The following is a 21,378-nucleotide window of genomic DNA, read 5'->3' as shown; positions in this document are numbered from 1 at the left end:
TGAATGTAACTTACAGGAAAAAAATGCACTTTTATAATGTAAACAGCAATCTATTCATTATTCAAAAGTATGAAAATCTAAGTTTTCATTTTTTCTTTTATTTTTTAAAAACCAAGTATCATTTTAGTCCAGTCCTTAATTCATATAAATTGATGTCTAAAGGCTACATGCACAAAAAATTGCTCATCTAACACGGAACCTCAGAAATGCAAAGAAAAAATAATATGTTTATCTTCTTGATCGATGTAATGGAGAACATGGTAATGTTGAATGTTTCTGATTTAGTTGCTTAAGTTATCCAGGAAATCTATGATTTATGACTGGTCCCTTAGCAACTGTTTGTAGTTCTGACAAACCCCAAGCATGGGATTTATGACATGGTTTTGGAGCTCTGATGTCCACCCGACACAATACGTGATCACATTTTGAGCTCTCAACAACTGCCCGGTATTTACCGTCATTTGTAGCACCCTGAACCTGTGATTTATAATGTTTTTGCCAGAAAACTGTGTTTACTACCGATTTCTGGGAAAACCCATCCCATAGCAAACAAGGGTTTTTTAACAATCATGGCATTCACTTAATGACTGCAGGATCTGCTTAAAGATCACTAAAAAAGTAATAAAATTGGGTCTGGTCATGTGGTGACTCACTTTATAACCATCACAACTTATGACCAAAATTGTGAGCGCCCTCATAGATGTAAGTCAAGAGCTATCTGTAAGTTATCTTAAAACTAGGGATAAGTATCACATTGTAATATGCAATAATCATATAAGTATAATACCATAAACATTATTTGGCTTTATATACTTAGAGACGTCAATATCATCTACATAATTTTTAATACTCTACAGAGCATATAAATACAGCAGACATTGCTTCATGTCAGAAGCTTTACTTGTTACAAAAGAACTTTGTTGCATCACTTTAAAGTGAGTGATATTTGGGGAGGAGGAGTTTAAAGGTTAAATGTCTACAAAACTAACCTACACAAACACATTGAAACTTTGTTAGGAAAGTCTATAATCACACACAATTCTACATTCTCACTGTTTTAATCTAAAATAGCTTGTTCACCTACATTCTTTGTAAAAATGGGCCATTTCAAAATAAGGAAAGAGTGCCATTTAAATATTTGTTATAAAATCTGATTATATCTTGAACACTTTTCTTTAAAAAATATATCTCTAACTCTAATTTCTTTAAATAGAAATTGTTCTGAAAAAATTAATCAGCAAATTTTGTGCTTGACAGATTTCAGGTTTCATAAGAGTATTAGGCAGTGCATGTAAATCATGGATTGCTAATCTCTGCTTTGAATGATTTTGAATTCATTAAATAGTGATACACCCAATGAAGTGTAAGTTCATGACAGCCAGTTGAGTTTACCTTTCTCATATTTGTATTGTGTAATAAAAACCTGGATTAATAGGTTGGGCTAATGACTGCAAATATCAACTTTGAGTCTTTTCAGAAAACTCAGTTAAAGGATCGCTGAGAGACTATATATTAATGACCTGCAATTAGAAATCCAATAGTTTTGGTATATGAAAAGCATAACAAGGGAACAAATTATCCTACATAAATATTATGCAAGTTAAATACACAATCTTGATAAATGAAATGTTTTTCTTAATAGGTGGAAGTTGCTGAAATTAAGGCAGAAAAATAAAATGAATAATTTTATTCACTACTGTATGAAGGGTTCCATTCCAAGAAAAATTCCTAGCACAAAAAGAAACAAATGATACCAGAAGATGAACTGACTCTTGTATTGTTTCTTTCTGCTTTCAGTTCTGCGATTTCCTCTTCCCTTTCAAGGAGTTGCTCTCTGCATATGTTAAGCTCTTTAGTAAGTGCTGCAAACTCCTGAAAAAATATAAGCAAATAATAATTATAAACATTTACATCAATATGTATTGTATACGGCAGTAGAATATAGATAACTTTGACTGAAGTTATACTAAAACAAAATACTATGCAGGGTATCTTAATATCACTTCTAGAAATCATGATTATATTTTATACAGCAGTACTCAACATGAGCCATTCTATTTCATCCAAGCTTTCTATTTCTATTGGATGAAAATCACTAGGGAATCCCGAAGTTAAAAATAAGTAATGGTAGAGACCTCTGATAAATGTCAAGAAAGCAGCATAGTTCTGTTTATATTATTACCTGGAGATCATCTCAACCCAAGGGCAAGTTTATGTTTTTAAAGAATAAAGTAATGCTAATATTAATATTATTCTTAAGTATGTAAACTGAATTATATGATCATTCTGGCATACACAACTTTGAATATTGTTACATCATCGGACAGAATTCCTTGTTCTATCTACTATACAAGACTTCGTTACTTTTCTGGTTTAAAACAAAGTATGACTTTTAACAAAGAAATACCGGTAGTGCCAAATATTACAGTTAGTATCAACATCTCACATAACATTCAGGAAGAAACAGGAATTGGATGTCAATGAGAAAATTTTTTTCCATAAAAAGTCAGTGATTGGCCAAAACTCATCCAATGAGATATTGTAGCCAAGAAATTTTTTTTGATGATAAATGCAACCAGGAAGAACTGACAGTCCATTTGTGGCATAGTTAGCAAAACTAAGTCTGACATTGCTTTCTTTTCTATCAATAAGTAAAATTTACCATTTTGTTTCCCACTGCTAAGTGTCCTTCCAAATCTTAGCACAGCTCTTTTGTACATCCAGGAGGGGAAAATATCCAATTCAATTTCTGGTTTGAATATCAGTTCCCCTCCTTTGTGTCATCCATAAGAGTCATTTGTATTATATTTAAATTCCCCATCAAATTAATTTCATAGACATTCATTATAGCTCATTCTTGTTTTACAATTTATTAGAACATACTTTGTCAATTTTATCAAATCTCTGAATCTATTCTATCCAAAACCTTGGCTGAGATGTATTCAAGAGTTTGTATTAAGAATTTTGTGCTCCATTTTCTTTATCCTTCAGCTCTAGTGTCTAACTTCAATGTTTCTTCACAAAATACAAAATTAAAGTGATTTTTTTCATGTTAGAAAAATATTTTCTAAATAATTCAAAACTATAATTCTAACTATAATTCTGCCTCCTTAATCTGCTATCAACTTTCTAAAATCTGTACACCATTTTGCAACAATCCAAACAATCATATATTTTAAAAAATGTTTAAATCAAATTTACTCCATCATCTTTTAAGGAGGTAGAAACTCACCCGATGAACATAGTAAAATCTTGCCAGTTTGAAGGAATTTATATCTTTCCAATATACAAAAAAATTAAAAAAGAATCAAAGATTTGATTAAAATATAAGACATAGTTGAACTTAATGTAAAGCTTGATGTAAACCTATCTCCAGCCACTCCACATATAAGCTGACTGTAAAGGCAGTTATGCAGTCTACTCACAAGGAGCAGGTATCTGGAGTCACCTGAATGATCTCAATGAATTCTCCTTTGTTACAGAGAATTACACCAGCTTGGATCCGCTGTCCAGTCACAATTCTCCTTACAAAAGCTGTCTTGCTAGTCAGCAAAAGCCAGCAAGACATCAGTTCAACGTGAAGCTCAAAGGAAGTATCTGATCCGAATATTAACCCAATACAAAAGCTTGGTTTAAATTATTGGAAAACTATACTACTTCTACATGGATGAGTTTGAATAAACTTCCCACTGTCTTGTGACGCCATATTGGAGACAGTAATCTGTCTGAAAGTACTGTTTAGATTTACACCAGATGCATCAGTCTACAACTTGCAGATGCTTTACATATTTTTCTTCAATTAAACTTCTGGCTTTACCCTTAGAGACAAAAATAAATACATCTCTTAAACTTTCTCAGAACACAGCAATACAGCTAGTAAGTGTCTATATATCCAGGTTTGAGGATTTTGGAAAGGGGTAGCAAGTAATGTTATTAATCAGAATATTAAATATAGTTTGGATAATTCTAGAAAATATTATATGTTCAAACAATCTTTTCCATATTTTCTAGCCACACAGTTTATATTCTATGCTTATGAATTTTTGTGTCACTTTTCAGCATGTATTCTTATGCTATCACAGTATTATTACCAAAATATTTCATTACAGTATTCTTAAAGACACTGGCATTGAAAGTATTCATCAATGTAATTCTTCTTGGATTGACTTTACTGTATTTTTTTACCAGTTGCTTTTATGATCTTTCCTTTATGGACCATCTGCAGTCAGATGAATTGAGCAAAATAAAACAATAAGCTGTCAAGGGAAATCCAACAATGATTTAAACAATAACAATTATTTCAGTTTTATTTTCAAGATAATCAATCCCATTTCCTAATTCCAGAAAATCCATCTTAAGCAGCAAAGGATATATATACTTTTGCTGAACATTCTTATTTTCCTTATTTTCAAGAGAAACTAATGTAAGATAGTTGTTCTCCAAAGCCTCTCCCTGAATGGCCAGAAATTGCCTACTACATTTCCCCTTTCTTCAACATGGACAAGTAAGACTTCATTAGTTTGGTAATGATATAATGAATATGTGTCCATGCATACACATCCACACGGCACTGCTTGGTTTGTTTCATGACTTGAGTAAAACAGGTGATGGTGAGGATCAAGAGGCTCACTATTATCCCTCCATGTAAAATTCAATGTAAATGTTTCTTCCTTATGCCATGTAATGTTTCATGCCTAGGTATTAACCAGAGTGTGGAATTGAAAAATAATAGAGAAAATGTTTCATGGACATGCGAAAGGTCAGTTTTCTACTATTCACGACAGTCCTTCCAAACACCTGAGAATTTTATTAGGTTCATGAATTCTATCACATTGCCTGAGGTGAAGTCTCCACAATCACCAGACCAGAATTTAAAAACATTTTATTGCTTGGAAAATAAAATAAGATTATAATTCCATGTTCATTACTTTCTAGGAATATAGAAACAGGTGATTAAAAACTCTTTAGCTTCTTTGTGTCTGCTGCTCCTTCCAGAAATTCAAGCTCTAATCCTTATTTAGGAATGAAATACACTAATCTACTTATACAATGTGTGGGAAAGCCAAGAGAGCCAGTTTTAATACAGTTTAGAATACAAATATAATAGTTAATTATTAGTTTGTGTTTTATGCAATGATTAAAAACTTTGAACAGATTGCTCTGGACAGCAGTTGACATTTTTCTTTTTATAATCTTGTAAATATTATACCTATTTATGATGATTTTGCTGTCATCATGTTTATATCTTTAAAATACTTGTCTATTTGACTAATAGGAGGAAAAATAACCAGCTGATCAAAAGAAAGATACATGTATCTTTTGACAGTCATGGATAACTTTTAGAAATCCAAACTATTACCATTTTAAATTAAGAGAAAGCTTACAGCAAATAATAGTTCTTTTTACCTCTTTTTTAAACCAACAACTGGAGAATCAAACTTGCTATGGTAATATATAACTTTGTAATGAACCTATTGCTTTTATGGATTTTGTCCCATATGCAATAATATCTAAAAGAAGTATAAGGCAATAGCTTACATTTTCAGCAACTACAAGTCAACTTTTTTCTAAAGCATCCTTCCTATGCTAATTTACCTAAAAAGAAAATTTAACAGTATTTTATTTGAAAGTTGTCGTGCATTCAAAGTTGACAAGAGTAGTTTAATATTCTGTTATCCTTTTTAAGGCATTTATCTGCAGTATTTGAGGAGGAGGAAGAAAAACATTTCTCTAAATTGTCTCTTTTTAATGCATATAATGCAAAGGAGATTTTTTTTTTAAAAAAAAAAATTGAATAATCCAGTAATTCTAGTTCAACAAGTTTGTAACATGAGAAAAACAACTTTTTTTCAATAAATCTTAAAAGCATTAATTGCCTCTTATATCACTTTTAGATGTTATATTTTTATAAAATTAAATTTTTCATTTTTGTTAACAGTTCACATTAAAAGATAAATGACATTGAAATTAATGAAAATATTGCTGAACGATGAAAACTATCAGAATCTTAAGATAACAAAATTCTTATTTTGACAAATGGTATGCATATTAATGAACATTATTATATTGTCACTTTGGAACTGATTTTGCATGAATAAGAAGGTAAAAACAAATTATTTTTGTGAAGTTTAATTGATCACATGTACCACTGTTTACGTTTTACTATTCTTACTGTGTTTCTCACAAAATAAGGCCAGGCCTTATTTTTTTTTTGAGCCCCGAAAAAACAGCTAGGACGTCTTTTCGGGGGTGAATTAATTTCTTTCCCCCCCGCGCACCAGCGCCGTCTCCAACAACAGCATCTGAGTCGCTCCCACTTTTCCCCCATCCCCATAACAACAGGAAAAAAAAGATTTTGAGGTACTTGGGAGCACCGCGTGCTGCATTTTGGTTTAATCCCGAGTGGCTGGGTGGGCGTGAGAAGAGCCGAGCGAGCATCTCTGCTGCTGCTACCCTTGGGTGTTCTAGCATCAGGCTCTGCAAGTTTGCACAAGTCCCAGTACGCAGCCCATTGCTGCATTCCAAGCACCCAGGCTGAGCTGCAGCTGTCCCTCTCTTGCCAGTGTCTCCAATAACAGCGGCAGCAGCGGCGGGAACCGTGGAAGCATTTCAGAGGAGCCACCTCTGTAACTTCCACGGTTCCCGCTGCTGCTGCTGCTGTTATTGGAGACGGCACTGGCGAGAGCTGGACAGCTGCAGCTCGGCCTGAGCGCTTGGAATCCAGGAACAGGCTGCGCACCGGGACTTTTGAAAACTTGCAGAGCCCGAGGCTGGAACACAAAAGGTAGCAGCAGCAGTGACGCTTGCTCAGCTCTTCTCACGCCCACCCAGCCGCTCGGGATTAAACCAAAATGCAGCGCGCGGCACTCCCAGGTACCTCAAAATCTTTTTTTTCCTGTTGTTACGGGGATGGGGGAAAAGCGGGAGCAACTCACTGTTGTTGGAGACGGCGCTGGCGAGAGAGGAGCCAGCACCAGTGGGAACCATGGAAGCTACGGAGGCCTGAGAAGCGGCTGAAACACTGCCGGACATCTACGCCCATGCCGCCCGCCTGCTGACCCGGGTAAGGGAGGGGTAAGGGGGCCCTCCGTGCTCCACCATGGTGTTAGGAGCGGCTGATGGTGAGGCATAGCTGCCCACGGGGCACTACCCGCCTTCCCCCCCAATTTTGGATGTTTTAAACTAGGCCTATATTTGGGGGGAGGGGCTAGAAAACATGCTGGGTCTTCCTTTTGGGGGAGGCCGTATTGTTGGAGAAACACGGTACATGTCTTAATTAAAATAAAGAACATTAAAGAATAAAAGTTATTTCTTGAATAAAAAAGAACGGAATGCTATTTAAAATCTATTTCTAATTTGGCTTTTTAGCAGTAGCTGAATCAAGAAACACATTTCACAACAAAAATCAAAAGGTTATAGAGTAAAGCAACTAAGCTCCTTTCTGCTTACTTGGGTCATCATATTGGAATGCAAGCAGACAGAACTGTTAGACTTGACTTAAGAGGCTTTAAGAATTTGCTGAAGTGTAGAGGATATAAAATGTGGTGAGAAGAGCTTTCTATTACCTATATAATCTGAATATGTGTAAGTAGAAATAAATAAAATTAAGCATTTAAGTGTTTTATGGCATCAATACAAAATGAACATTAATATTTAAAATGGCTTGATTTCTTTTTGTCTCTTTAGCAACTAAAATTCACAGCAAAATCTGGAATATTAAATCCAACAGCCTGAAAAACAAATCAGTTGCCAAAAATGTTTATACTGTATTTTAAATTTTATGTGTTTCTACTACATTTCTGCTTTCAGTATTATACAAAGTAATATATTGTAAAGCAGAACAACTAGTTGGACAAAACTGCTGCTTATTTTATGTTAACATGAAGGAATTTTGAGAATACAATTTTAATATTTTAATGTTCTTCCTTCCAGAATGCATTTCACTTTTCACCAACTAAGTAACTATAATTCACCACGCAATTCCAACTATAACTTTTAATAATTTACTCGGTATTTGCATATCCTTATCATGTAATTTCATGCCACGCCCCCCCCCTCGCAAAGATCAGTTAAATGATGCAATGTAAAGGTCACAATTTCAAATACTACAAATCCAAGTGCTAGTTTAGTATTTCTAAAATGTTTAATATTAAAAGTTTGAGAGATATATCTTCCATCTTCTTCCCTAGCCACCTCCTGAACTGTGCTCTACATATCTGAAGGAACCCTCCAGAGCAAATATATAGTGGTAAAAAACAGCCTGATGGGTGGTGACTACAATTAGACAATATTCTTGGCAACAGTATAGAAGTAGCTTGCCATTGCTTCAGTCTTGGATATTTTCAGATGTCTTAGTCTAATATACAACCCTGTTATCCTTTGTTGGTTCTCTAGTCAAGGACCAAATAAGCTCAAGCCAGCTTAACTTCTTTTTTTTTGGAAATTTTATTGGTTTTTAAAAACAAACATAAACAAACAAAACATAAAATATCTTTTTTGAAAGTGGCATAATCCTGGGTTACATCTCTTCGTACAGACACAAATTCAAGTTCGTGCTCATTTTTATATTCCATTCCATATCTTATTACTATTCTACATTTTCTATATAGCTTCTCCACTCTTTCAACTTTCTTAATTTTATTTTATTTATTTCATTTCAATTCAAGTCATTGTACTTATATTCTTTGTCTCTCCTGTTTCAACTGTCTACCGTCTTTTCTCACTAAACAAAATTTCTCCTGTAATCACTGATTGGAGTATGACGCCTTTATATCTTTCCCCTAAAATTATAACACTTAATATAATACATAACTTCCATTCGGATTCTGCTTGATACATTCTAAAACTACACACTGTATTCTTGAAAAAAGATAAAATTATAAATGTATAATATAATTAAAACAACAATCCATTCCAATTCAATTCTATCATTAATATTAATATTCATTTAAATCTTAACATTTTGCACATTACTTTTCAAATAAATATACTTCTATGGGAACAATTATAAACTTTCCATAGTTAATCCCCCCCCCACTTCACTTATATTTTATAAAACATTGACTAATTAAAATGTTCCCATTCCTTCCTAATTCAATTTTCTCATTTATTTTATTTCATTTATTTTATTCACAAACGTTTCACTAAATTACACTATTCTGACCTTCTTTTTAATCATATGTTGTTTCCAATTTTCTAACATTATTTCTATTACAAATATAACAATACAATCTTATGTACCTTCACAGAATCCCTTTTTCAGTTAGATTTTCACCCATTATCTTTAAATAGGTCCTGTTTCTTTACGTCTTGCTCCAAACCTTTGTAACTTCTCTTCCTTTCCATCTTCTCTCTCTTCTCTCTCCCTTTACCCCCGTCTTTCCACCTCCATTTCCCACTTCTGTATTCCCCTTTTCTGTTGCTTTCCAAAATTATATCCACTTTCAAATTATTTTTCCCTTTTTTGGCTGTTGTTTTTAAGCCTTAAAATTCTCCATTTTCTTTCCCCCCTTTCCTCTTTCTTCCCCACATAGAGCTACTTGTTCATTAAAGATGGCTTCTTCTTTGTCCCAATCTTCTTGTTGCACAGTTTCTTGTTGTTCCTCGTAGTTACAGATCTCCATTTCTAAAAATTGAAAAACGAAGCCAAAAGAGCCCTTCCCTTCTTGTACATCTTCTTTATATTTTTTAAGTTCCATTTTCAATTCATCCAGAAGTGATGCCATTGTAAAAAATTTTAAACAACCACCCAATTGTTTTTAGTCATTCAAATATAATAACCAAAAATCCAAAAGTCACCAAGCAATCCAAATACATGCAAGCTGTTTCTTTTTACACTTTCTTCTTTTTTTCACTTTCTCTTCCTCGGGTTACTATTTAGTTGCAAAGTTCCAGTTAAAATGTATCTTTTAGAAGTCTTATTGAGATTTTACTTTAGATTCTTTTGAAGTCCAGGCAGTCTCCTCCCTCCAGATCCTGCCCTTATTCTTTTCCTCTCCCTTCCTGCTTATAGAAAAAAATTTTTTTAGTGTCCAGAAATCTTTATTGTCCCTTTGGCATTTAATTATATTTCTGGCTTAATTGCCTATTGATGCCAAAGCGGATTTTTCCGATTTCTTATTCAGATCTCTTAGTTGCCAATGTAAGGAAGGAGAGAGAAGAAAAAAAAAAAGTTCCCTTTTCACTTTCTTTCGCTGCTTCCGACTCTTCTTTGGGAACGATGTTATCTTTTATAAAATTTAAATTCCAGGGTGCCTTAGTTGTTGCTTTTTAACCTGGTCAGCCAAAAACTTTCACTTCTTATCTTCCTCCTGCACTTTCTTTTCCGGTTGAGTGCTTCTTTGAGGTGGCCATTTCTGACCACCGCTCCTACCGCCTTCGGGAAAGGGAGTTTGGCTAGCTGAGGAGGAGAGATGCGGCTCTCCTCGACCCTGCTGGCAATCTCCCCACTCTTCACCACCTCTACGGGGTGGCTTAGCCCTGAAGCCAGCCGGCTCGGAGCGCTCCAGCGGCGAGCCCAGGCAGAAACTGCGCACGATCGTGGATTCCTGCCCGCCGCGGAAGCCCTTCAAACCGGAAGTTTCAAGCCAGCTTAACTTCTATAGTCCATCAAAATTAGCAGGTGATGCCATTTGGTGAGAAAACAGAAGTATGTACAATCAAGGAGGAGTGAGGAGAACCAAATAAATCCTGCTGTATATGTAAAATGATTCAAAATTTATGTAAGAATAAGTAGCATAGTATCTTCAAATGTTTTGAACTTCAATTTTTATCAGTCCTAGCTAGCATGCAAATGAACTTCAGTTATACGTAGTCCTCATTTAGCAATCACACTTGGAACCAGCAGCTCTATCATTAACTGAAGTGGCCACTAAGTAGGAAAACACATAACCACAACTATGTTTTCCCTTTCCTCACTTCCCCATACTTTGGGAAACTAACTGAGGGACCAGGATAGCAGGCATGAAAGTAACAAAACAAATTAATTTTACACCTTCCAGTTTTGTTTGCCTCCTAATGACTCTCAAACCCTTTGGAATGCATCCTCCCTTGTTATAATTAGCAAGAAAGGAATTAATGTTTGTATTTACGTTGGAGAGGAAGGAAGTACAAAGAGTAAGCCAGCACAAATGGGGAATATACATCGAAAGAAATGTTGTGGTGCTGGCTGTCACAAGCACACTATACAAATAGCTTGGTCTATTCCGCATTGTGTGCCCACTTATTCCCTTGTAGGCCTTTCCCATCCAATCTCTCTATTCTGCAAAGAGAGGGGGGGAAAAGGTCAGGCAAAGAACATGTGTACTGATTGTAATGGCAATCGTATGACTGAGAAATGCTGTGAATGTTTTAAATGAAGGCATTGGTCATTAAGTTTTTTTTCCAGCAGTTGCTAAGCAAAGACTATCTGTATGATGTACAACATATAAATGACACTATATCACAATTATCCAAAGCACATAATAAAGCACTTCTGATACATCAAACTATGCATAAGAAATATAATGAAAAAATGTCTGATTTCTACAACTGCAACATTCCAGGAGTCAAAATAGGATTTTATTTCTATGAAACTATATTCCAGATTTCATCGTGCAAATATTAAATTTTCCTATATTTGAAGCAGAAACTATGTGCTGAGATTTAATAAACTGCATGTAGTCCAAGAATCACACCACACAAAATCTACTTAACACTGCCTATTTCTACACTGATTTTAAAAAAAATCAATAAATCAATATAAAGATCAGAACAATATGATGTCGCATTTTCTAAAATATTTGTACTGAATTCAAAATGTTAACTTGGAGTTTTAAGTGTTACAAGTTATTCAGAAACTAACAAATTTCCTGCCTATTTTACTGAATTTTAAATATTCAATTCATAATCCTAAAAAACACATAAACTTCTAATTTAAGAATTTCAGAATGGCATCAAAGTATCTTTATAAGTTTAATTTCCACCTATCAATTAAAATAACTTGATTACTTAAAACTTAAATATCTCAGTATTCTACTTGTATATCAATTCTCTACCTATCAATTATACAAGTTTCTGAAGAATTTATCTCTTTTCATATTTGAATAGGCATTCTACCACTTGATTGGAAGAGTCTTTAGTAATTCAGACTACTAAATTATCTGCTTAATTTTTCATTTCTCTTTTTATAATTAGGTAAAATGAAAAATAGAAATAAAATATAAAAATTGTAAATAGATTGTACAATGATATGAATTGAAGATAAATTGAATTTTCATTTGCCACCTGCAAGACCGCAAAGATGTTCAAAAACATGTCCGTCAAATGTTGGAAATACAATCACACTACCATATGTGGTGGACATGCCCAAAAGCAAAAAAAAAATAGACAAAAATACATACTTGGTTAGAGAACATGATAAAGCAACATGTAGACTTAAAGCCAGAAATATTTTTGTTAGGTATATTACCAAAAATATAACAAGTGGTTGTATATTTAATATTATATGTGTTGACAGCAGCAAGCATTGTAAAATATTGGAAAAATAAGGGAACTCCTACAGATGAAAGCATAATTAAAAAAATATTAGACTGTGCGGAAATGGATGGGTTAATATTAAAGATAAAAGATAAAGATACAGAATATTTTTTTAACATGGGAGTTATTTTACAAATAGTTCGACAGCAGAGGTAGAAATGAGAAGTTGGAAGAATACTACTATATACAAGTAAGTATTATTATTATTGATATTATGTATACATAAATTGACCCATACAGTACACTATTTATTAAGCACTAATATATGTTAAAAAAAAGTATAAATAAAATTTACTCTAAAAATTGAATTTTCTAAAAGATGACTCTTCATGTACACTTTTTTTGTTTTTTTTACAAACAATAAAATAAAGACAAACAGTAGAAACTATAAAAATGAGACTACTCCCAGCAACCAGATTGAGATAAATCAGCATTAAATACTTAGGAAAGTTGACAGATTTTGACATGGTGCCAAAAAGCATCAGAAATCTCTACTCTTTGAGAAGGATGTTCTACAACCAGAGCACAATAATAATTAACTGGTTTTATACATCACTAATCTTTATAAAAGAGTAAAAGACACGAAACCAACAAAACCACAAGAGCATTTCAATGATAAAGATGCTGAAAGCATTCCATAACAAGGGCACTCAAGCTAAAAATGCCACAGCTAAGTAACTGCCTCTAAAACATCACTCTTTTACTGCATCACAAATTAGACATATTTCAAAGATCTTAAAGGCTGAGTAAAGTAATGTAAGAAAACTATCTAATCAATCTCCCATAATAACCAATGTTATGTAGCCATACCGGATAAACCTGGTTCCTGCAAAACTACAACTTGCATTAGCTGGTGCTCTCAAATCATATTTAGTGCACTCCTATGTACAGTAAATTACAGTAGCACAGGATTAAGGTGATAGATACATACATATAGACTATAGGTATGCAAAGGTTCTCCTGGCCAGCACTGCCATAGTCCTGGATTCATTGGACTCTAAATAGAAGTTCCCAACCTCGGGGTAACAGCTCATGGCCTATTTGGAACCAGGCTGCGAGAGCAGCAAGCCAGTGAGCATGCACGTGCAGCTCAACTTGAGTGAGTGGCATGACAGTGCACATGCACATATGCACATGCAACTCAACTTGCACAAGTTGAGTTGTTGTACTCGCATGCATATGCACACTGTCCCACCGCTCACGTGACTTGAGTTGCATTTATGCACATGCATGCACCAGCTTTTCCCTTCCTCCCCAGCCAGGCCACCAAGCTACAACGGTTGAGGACCACTGCTCTAAATCGCCACTGTCTTGCTTGGTTTAAGAGTTTAAAAATGAAAGGACCACCTGTGCAAATTATGGAGAAAAATGGAATATAGATCAAGTTTGCCTAAGCCTTGTTGGAAACTTAAAGAGTGATTTTTGGGGGGATGTTAGCTGAAGCTTCTCAAAAGCTATATGTGTTACTGTATTAGGTCTAGACACAAAGCTTCTTCAACATGAATCAATATACAGTACTTTCCACAGAAAGATCCCAAGAAGAGATTTTGTGATGTAGGAAAAATGGCACTTACTGCCAAATACTTGGCTCCTAAATCATTACATTACATTTTAAAGGTAGACACTAAATAATGCCCAGAGGCAAATGAGCAGATAGAACAGTTTGTTCAGAATTGATGTAATAATTGATAGTATGCTTCTCTTTGGCTGTTTAAATTACAATTGTCATTATAGCTTTCTGAGTTACTGAAAGATTACAGGTTGTTTTCAAGGGAAGCCCCATACATAACACATTACAGTAACCAAATGAAGAAATTATCAGGATAGAAAATACTGTGACCAAGCTGTTCTCTAAAAGCAGGTGGCTCTGAACTTTAAATTCTTAAAAATATAAACATGACTAGCCAAATATATGAATTTACTTCAAAAACAGATTCAGTTTCAAAAGAAAGTTACATCCATCTTATTAGGCAAAGGCTATAAGTCCAAGCCCTTCATTTCTATGACTGTATCTGAGCAGTATTTTATTAATTTTTAACTACACCTCCCCTAAATCCATCCTTTAAGGTATTTTACATGTTTTTCTCAGTGGTTATTTCATTATGAATTATGCATTTTCTTACAAATTTCTAAAACAAAATACAGAAAGAATGAAGGGTAACAAATTCCTTCATTTTCCTAGCAGTTGCCATTAAAGCAAAACAAACCAATATAAACATGCTCTTTGGAAGGGAGGGGGTGGAACCCTTAAGTACAAGATATCCTAAATCCATTTATCTAAGATCTGAACTTCACCTAATAGTAATCTCAGAAGAAAAACTTTTGTTTGCAATTTTTTTCCAAAACCACCAAGGAATACAAAGGTTATGTTTAAATCTGAAGTTTTTTTTTAATGGACAACACCTAGAATCAAAAAACAAAACCCAGACATCACTTTTAAAATATTTTTTAAAAAATATATTGGTATGAGTTTTGATGAGGATCCATAGTGAACTAGAAATCAATTCCTGAAGGAGCAGGGACAAAATTGCATCATAGATGAGTGGCTAGACAGCAAAATCTCTCCAGAAAAAGTAAAGATCATGAAACCAACCACGTGTTCTCCAGACAGCTGTTTCTCATGAACAGACTGCAGAAACTGAGGTTTTTGTGGTCAACTTGTAAGTTGAGGGGCTGGGAGCAGAGGATTTCAAGCAGCTCACAGCCAGAATGCAGCCTATATGGATCTAAGGTTTGCCAAGCCTCATTTCTTAATCACTTTTGGAAATTGCTCAACTGCTTTCAGGTATTAGGAATCTTTGCAGTGACAAGTTTTAGAGCACTGATTGAGTTTCCTTCTATCTTTAGCAAAAGTTTTAAATGCAAAGGACCTCATTTTTTCCCTTTTGGAATAAACAGCAAATAGATGATTAGAATGTTGATCTTGGAAAGTTACAAAAGGATTAAGGTCCAGATAGGATTCAAAATAAGATTTTGAAAATAATTATAAAAATTCTTCCTGCGAGATAATGATGTTGCTTTGAATTCTTTAAAAAGAAGAAAGGAAAAGATTTTGAAAGTTGACTACAAGAGAGAACTAGAAGAAACTAAAGATTACAATTGAAGAAGAAAAACACTTAAATTTAACCAATACAATAGAATGGAGCAAAATACATTAACTGGATGCATTTAAAGGTATTTGTAAAGAATGGACCCGGAATTTAATTTTAAAAATGTCTGTCATTATAGACTATGTTTAAAAGATGTTACAGCTGAAGAACAAGTTTTACCAGACAAGACATTCCTGATTTCAAAATGAATTTAAAAATGAGAGGCTACAAGAATGATATGGAAAAAGATGCTACACCAGATATACAAATAAAACTGGTTGATGTCTTAAATAATTAGAAGTAGTATACAAATAACAAACCAAAAGAGTGATCTGGATAATTTTCTTAAATTGGATATACAAAGGAGACTTGTTAAAGTCTTAAAGGACTTTGTGAGAAGGGACAAAGAAAAAATGAAATCAAGTTCAATGCAGTCTTAGAAGAGATTAAAAACCAACACTGTAAAAAGAAAGGAATATAACTTTTTTAAAAATTTAAATGCCACCCATCTCACTGTTGAAGCAACTCTGGGTAGCTTATAGAATGATAAAAAGTTAATTTAAAAACATTTAAATTAACAAGTTGGTTTATTTGATCAAGGTTAAAATAGATTCAGTTATCTCTGGACCTTCAATAGACTTAACTAGAACAATTAAGCTTTAAAGATTCATTTATAGATAAGATATAAAATACGTGAAGAAAAGATCAGCTATTGTGTTTTAAGAGAAGGTGATGAATTACTAAAATTGTTTATACTTATGAAGGGAGAAATCATTTGTTTATATATTTCTTTTACTATATTGTTTCTACTTTTCTGCACTTTCTATTTTTTAGTTTGTATTAGTTCTAATCTTACTCTAATGTTTAATACATTTACCAAAAAGAAAACATTTTAAAAATCTGGAATCTTTACCACATATCACATAAAGGACTTCCAATTATTCACATTTTATCTAATTTAGTGAAGCAGAGAAGAAAATGAGTTACAAATTATTTAATGATTTCCAGTAATTATCTATAGGAAGCAGAGAGATTTAGACTTTGTAAATGATATTCAAATATGTATGCATGTATAAATATACATACATAAACATATACCATGTATGCACACACAAATATGCTCATCTACACAACTTTATAATTTATTTGTTCAATTCCTATGGCCACCTATCTTAGTCAATGATTCTGGGTAGCTTACAATATAATATTTCATATATGTTATACAGTGGAATCAAGCTATGGCTATTACAAATCTATATAAAGGATCTTATTCATATGAACCTTGATTTTCCTATCTTTTGATATGTGAAGATCCTCTTCCACAATATATTTATAACCACAACCAAAATATTGGGGAAGTGTTATATTACTGGAAAATTATGGTTATGTTGTGTTGCCATTATTACCATGGAGAAAACATGAAATTTTCTCTCAGATGTAAAGTTCTATGGGTGCCATTTGTCAAGTCATTCTTAAAGAAAGCTCAGACTTTTCCTCAGAAAATACTGTATGCACTACAGTTCAGAGTTTTTAATCAGCCAGACTAGTAAAATAATATAGTGAAACTATTTATATGAAATTTCAAAGAGAAAAACTAAGACTTATAGTGGCTAAGTCACAATATGCTGCATAATTTTATATTTCAGATTCACAATTGTAAGTTAAAATTGAAATGTCTTTCCTTATAAAGGGACAGATTATGATGACAAAGCTAATCTGCAGTCAGAAAAACAGCAGGATGCTACACCTGCTAATCTTGTAAATACTTTTTATTTTTCTTCTAGCCGGTCATTCTACTCAAGTTTTTAAAAAGCTACAGTTCTTGTCAAGCATTGGTTTAATGTTAGGTTCTCTGTGAGAAAACCCACCACTATAAACATGATCATTAGATTACATCTTCTTGCATGACAAGTAAATACTTAGAGAAAAGAATTTAAACTTAAAATATTGATTTTAACATTTTTAAATTTAAAAAAGTTTTCATTTAAATAAATACCTGAGGAAGTGCAGTATTAAGCTGTCGTTGTAGAGAATCCCTCTCATGACCAACTTCATGTAGTTTACCCTGGGTCAATGCAAGTGTCTCTTGAGTCTCTCGCAATGTGTCCAAGAGGCGATCACGCTCTTCCAACATGGATACCATTAATTGCTCAAAATGGGAATCAGCATCCGACTGAAGGGGAGAACCTGAACCACGGTTTCCACTTCCCCCTGAGGGAATCTCTGCCTCACTGATGGTCGGCATCACTTCACACATCATCTTGAAATTAATGTTAAGTTTAGTTATGAAATCATACTAATACCAATTCATATTAATTAACAAAATCAAGATGCTACAGTGTTATCTAGCTACAAGTATCCAATTATACTTATCTGAATTTGTCACAATTTCATTACAAATTTACCATATCAGACATCTGTGTGCAACATATAACTTGGTAAAACTTCCCTATAATTGCCCATGCTAAAGTTCACTTGACATGGATAATTGTTTAAAATTCTTACCTTAGTAGGTGCCTAAGAAAAGTATAGGGGGATAGACGTTTATCTGATTCTAGCATGGGTAAGTACAGACATTCTAATTTGCATTAATAATTGCTAGTACAGAAAATGCATCAGTAGCATTATTGCAGATAGATTAATTTGAAAAAATGCATTCAGCAAAAGACATAATAGGTATAAAGCAAACTTGTTTGTTCATGTGACTATTAATCAACCATCATAGTCTACTGGAACAAAATGGGGTATCTATAAGACTCTTATAATTGCTTTAGTTGATTTTTAAACTTTTACTACCTACTTTCATTTTTCTCTGAGCTTGGTGGGAGGGAGATGGTCACACAATTTTTTAAAAAAGAAATATATCAATACAGAAACAGCATAGGTGCCATTTTGCAATTGGATGCTATTAATTAATAAGAAACTTTTTATGAAATACTATATTTAAAAAGTTCAAAAGAAAAAATAAGTATTATCACAAATAAATCATTAAGCCCTGAACTATCATAGCCTTGAACCTGAATCCTTCTATCCCAAGCGAATGCTGGATGTTATTAATAAGTTATGATAAACTTTTCTGTGATTCTATAAATTTCAGAGCTTCAATTAAGACATACAGGGATTTAAACGCTTTGGTACAGCATTAGAAAATACACTGTACCAAAGCATATTTACCAAACTTATTGATAAGCTTATTTAATAAGTTCCCTGAAGTAAGCAATAAAAAAAGGAAAACAGCTCTTTATTAAAAGGCCACCAAATTAGTTTCAAAGTTTTTTTACCCTTTACAAGTTTGTAATTATTGAGCTAAACATACACCATTTTCTCTATTCCAATTTGAGTTCCCATATTTTAAAAGCTATATAATAAAATGAGAATGAGTTTAATCATTTAAAACTAAACAATGTAACCAGCACTGAAATAACATGTTCAGAATGGACTTCTTCGTTATTTTATTCTAGTAATCCATCACACCTCATAATCATAAAATGTGTTTACTGTGCGAGCCTGAATTGATCCACTTACCTTGTTTGATAAAAGAGATTTGTCAAGAGAGATCAATTTTTCCCAACGATATCAGCTTTTTTCAGCAAGTTTGCATAACGATTTCCAAAAGCATTTGAAATGGTAGAGCAGCCATCCACCCTGACTACAATGTTCATTCATTAAATAATCACACCTTGGGTAGTCACACAAAGGCAATAAGTAATCTTCCTAACAAAAGATAAGCCTACAGGAGGATCAATTATTCTAGTTTTCCGCAGTAAAAGGGTTAAAACAACGTATGTTTACATTAAGCTCCCTTATTCGAAGCCTGGTCCACAAATCTTTTTTTTTTTTCCAAAAGCGAGAGGTTATGTGCAAAAAAAGAGAGAAAGACCGAATGCTTTCTCAGCGTCTTTGAGCCGGCAAATTGTGCATGATGTAGAAATCTTACTCTAGGTCACAACGGCATTTACTTCAACAATTGTAGAAGAAGAAGTAGCTGAAATTGGTATAATTCTCACGGAGGCACTAGAAGACACTCCTATCTTCCGTCTCTTAAGTTTCCGTGTCTTCTCCCGTGCATTTGTAATTCCTCTTTCCGGGGGTGGGGTGGGGGGACGTTGCTGCGAAAGGAAAACTTCAAAAGCAGAGCCAAGATCCAAAGACCGTCCTTGGGATGTGGGTGCCAAGCATGATCCTGCCGTTCTTCCACGGGAAGGCGGGAGCTCTCCGCACCGCCACCTTCACGAGGCAAGGAAGAGTTAAAGGAGCACAGAAAGCGGAGAAAAAGTTGAGAGGACCGGGGCGGAGAGCCCCGAGGGGACCTCTTCGGAGTTTCGCCCCCCCGCACACACGGACACCTCACCGGGAAGCCGCGCAAAGACTTTCCTGGGCCTCGGAGGGCTGCTTTTCGGAGGCCTCAAGGGACCCACCGCGCCAGGCAGGAGTTTTGCGCTCCGCTTCTCGCTCTCAACTTCGGCCTTCTCTGCCCAGGTAGCTCCGCCTCCTGCCTCCACATCCCCATCCGAGGTAGCTAAATTCGGAGATGCTCCCAAAGGCTCTTCCGAGTTCCCAACGACGGTCGGCGGCAGCGACGGCGAACCGGGCCCGGGAGAGCGCTGCAGGGAAGGCTTGAGAAGCTCCAGGAGGCGATGGGGTGCCTGTTTCCAGCCGGGCCCTCGACCGCCGCTCGGAGTTTGGCCGCCACCTCCCGTGGTTCCCGACAGCCTCTGCGGCTTCAACATACAACGGCGAGGACCACAATGCAGCGCGGCGGGGCCTTCGTCTCGCCCTGGAAGGCGAAGGGGAAGCTACTCCCCCTCCCTCAGCGAAGCAACACTAGATTGTTGTGGGGTGGGGGTTGGTTTCAGGGCATTGGCAGCAGGCTCGGGGTATCCTCCTGAGAGCCTGAAGACGAAGCTGGCCGCGGTCTCTCTCTCTCTCCCCCCCCCCAATGTGGGCATAGCTGGGAAGTAGGTCCGTCAAACACGGAGGTCCTCCTCCTAAATAAACAACACGTGTGCAGTACTAATTGAAAGGCCATATTCCCCTTTCCCTTCCACCCGCCCCCAAGGGAGTATTTACTGAGAGATGCCCCAGGAGGCTTGACTCTTGGCTTCTTGCCATTTTTTTTTTTTTTTGCCCACCATCCAGTGGAGCTGAAGAAGTTTCTTGGGTGAAAAGCGAAACGTCTTCAAAGAAAAAAACAACAACAGAAAGTCCAGTTGCCTCTTTGCCAATTCTAAGGGGGAATAGCTTAGACTTAGAATAACTTTATTGTCACTTTGAATGTACACGAATCGGCATACATTAAAATGAAATGTTGCATACAGCTCTGAAAAGGTCACCCACACCAATATGCACTACATAAGCATGACAAAATAAATATAAAATTATGCATATATATGACATATATGACACATATGTGTCACATATATGACACAGACAAACCACACAGTGTAGTTCGGATGTATACATGTACATGGCGAGAAAAATGAATCTTGTGAGTTTACCAGATGGATGGCAATAGGGAGCAAAGCTGTTACGGAATCTGGTAGTCCTGCTAGAAATACTTCGAAACCTCTATCCATGGGGAGCAAAGACAAAGGAGGTACGGGGAAAAAACTCGGAAGCCTCTGTGAGGAGGATCGCGCTTTCTGAGAACTTGAGTTTAGTAATTTGGAGAAGGGCAAGGAGGAGAGACTACACGAACAACAGGTTAATGAGTTACAGAGTGAGCAAGGTTTGGCTGTTCCAGTTACTTAACAATAGCTAGAGTTAAATCGGG

General features: G+C 35.1%; 1 protein-coding gene across 11 annotated transcripts in view; it reads right to left on the bottom strand.

Annotated features, from left to right (window-relative positions):
* PPFIA1 (PPFI scaffold protein A1) overlaps positions 1-20,534 on the bottom strand; it is a 54,153-nt gene extending 33,619 nt beyond the window's left edge. For 9 of the 11 annotated variants that reach the window (XM_087921307.1, XM_087921309.1, XM_087921311.1 and 6 more), the window contains exons 1-3: positions 19,131-20,534; positions 17,602-17,865; positions 1,771-1,872 (exon numbers count right to left, since the gene is read on the bottom strand). In XM_087921307.1, the coding sequence (XP_087777433.1) occupies positions 1,771-1,872; positions 17,602-17,865 (366 nt within the window). In that variant the 5' untranslated portion in view covers positions 19,131-20,534. The remainder of the gene's footprint in view (positions 1-1,770; positions 1,873-17,601; positions 17,866-19,130) is intronic. The other 2 variants (XM_087921313.1, XM_087921308.1) reach the window with 2 other exon arrangements.
* Between the last annotated feature and the right edge of the window lie 844 nt (positions 20,535-21,378).

Source organism: Pseudonaja textilis, chromosome 1 (assembly GCF_049901715.1).
Source record: "Pseudonaja textilis isolate UNSWEBS1 chromosome 1, rPseTex1.2, whole genome shotgun sequence".
In the NCBI taxonomy this organism is placed as follows: Eukaryota; Metazoa; Chordata; class Lepidosauria; order Squamata; family Elapidae; genus Pseudonaja; species Pseudonaja textilis.
This window is presented reverse-complemented; position numbering and strand designations above follow the sequence as displayed.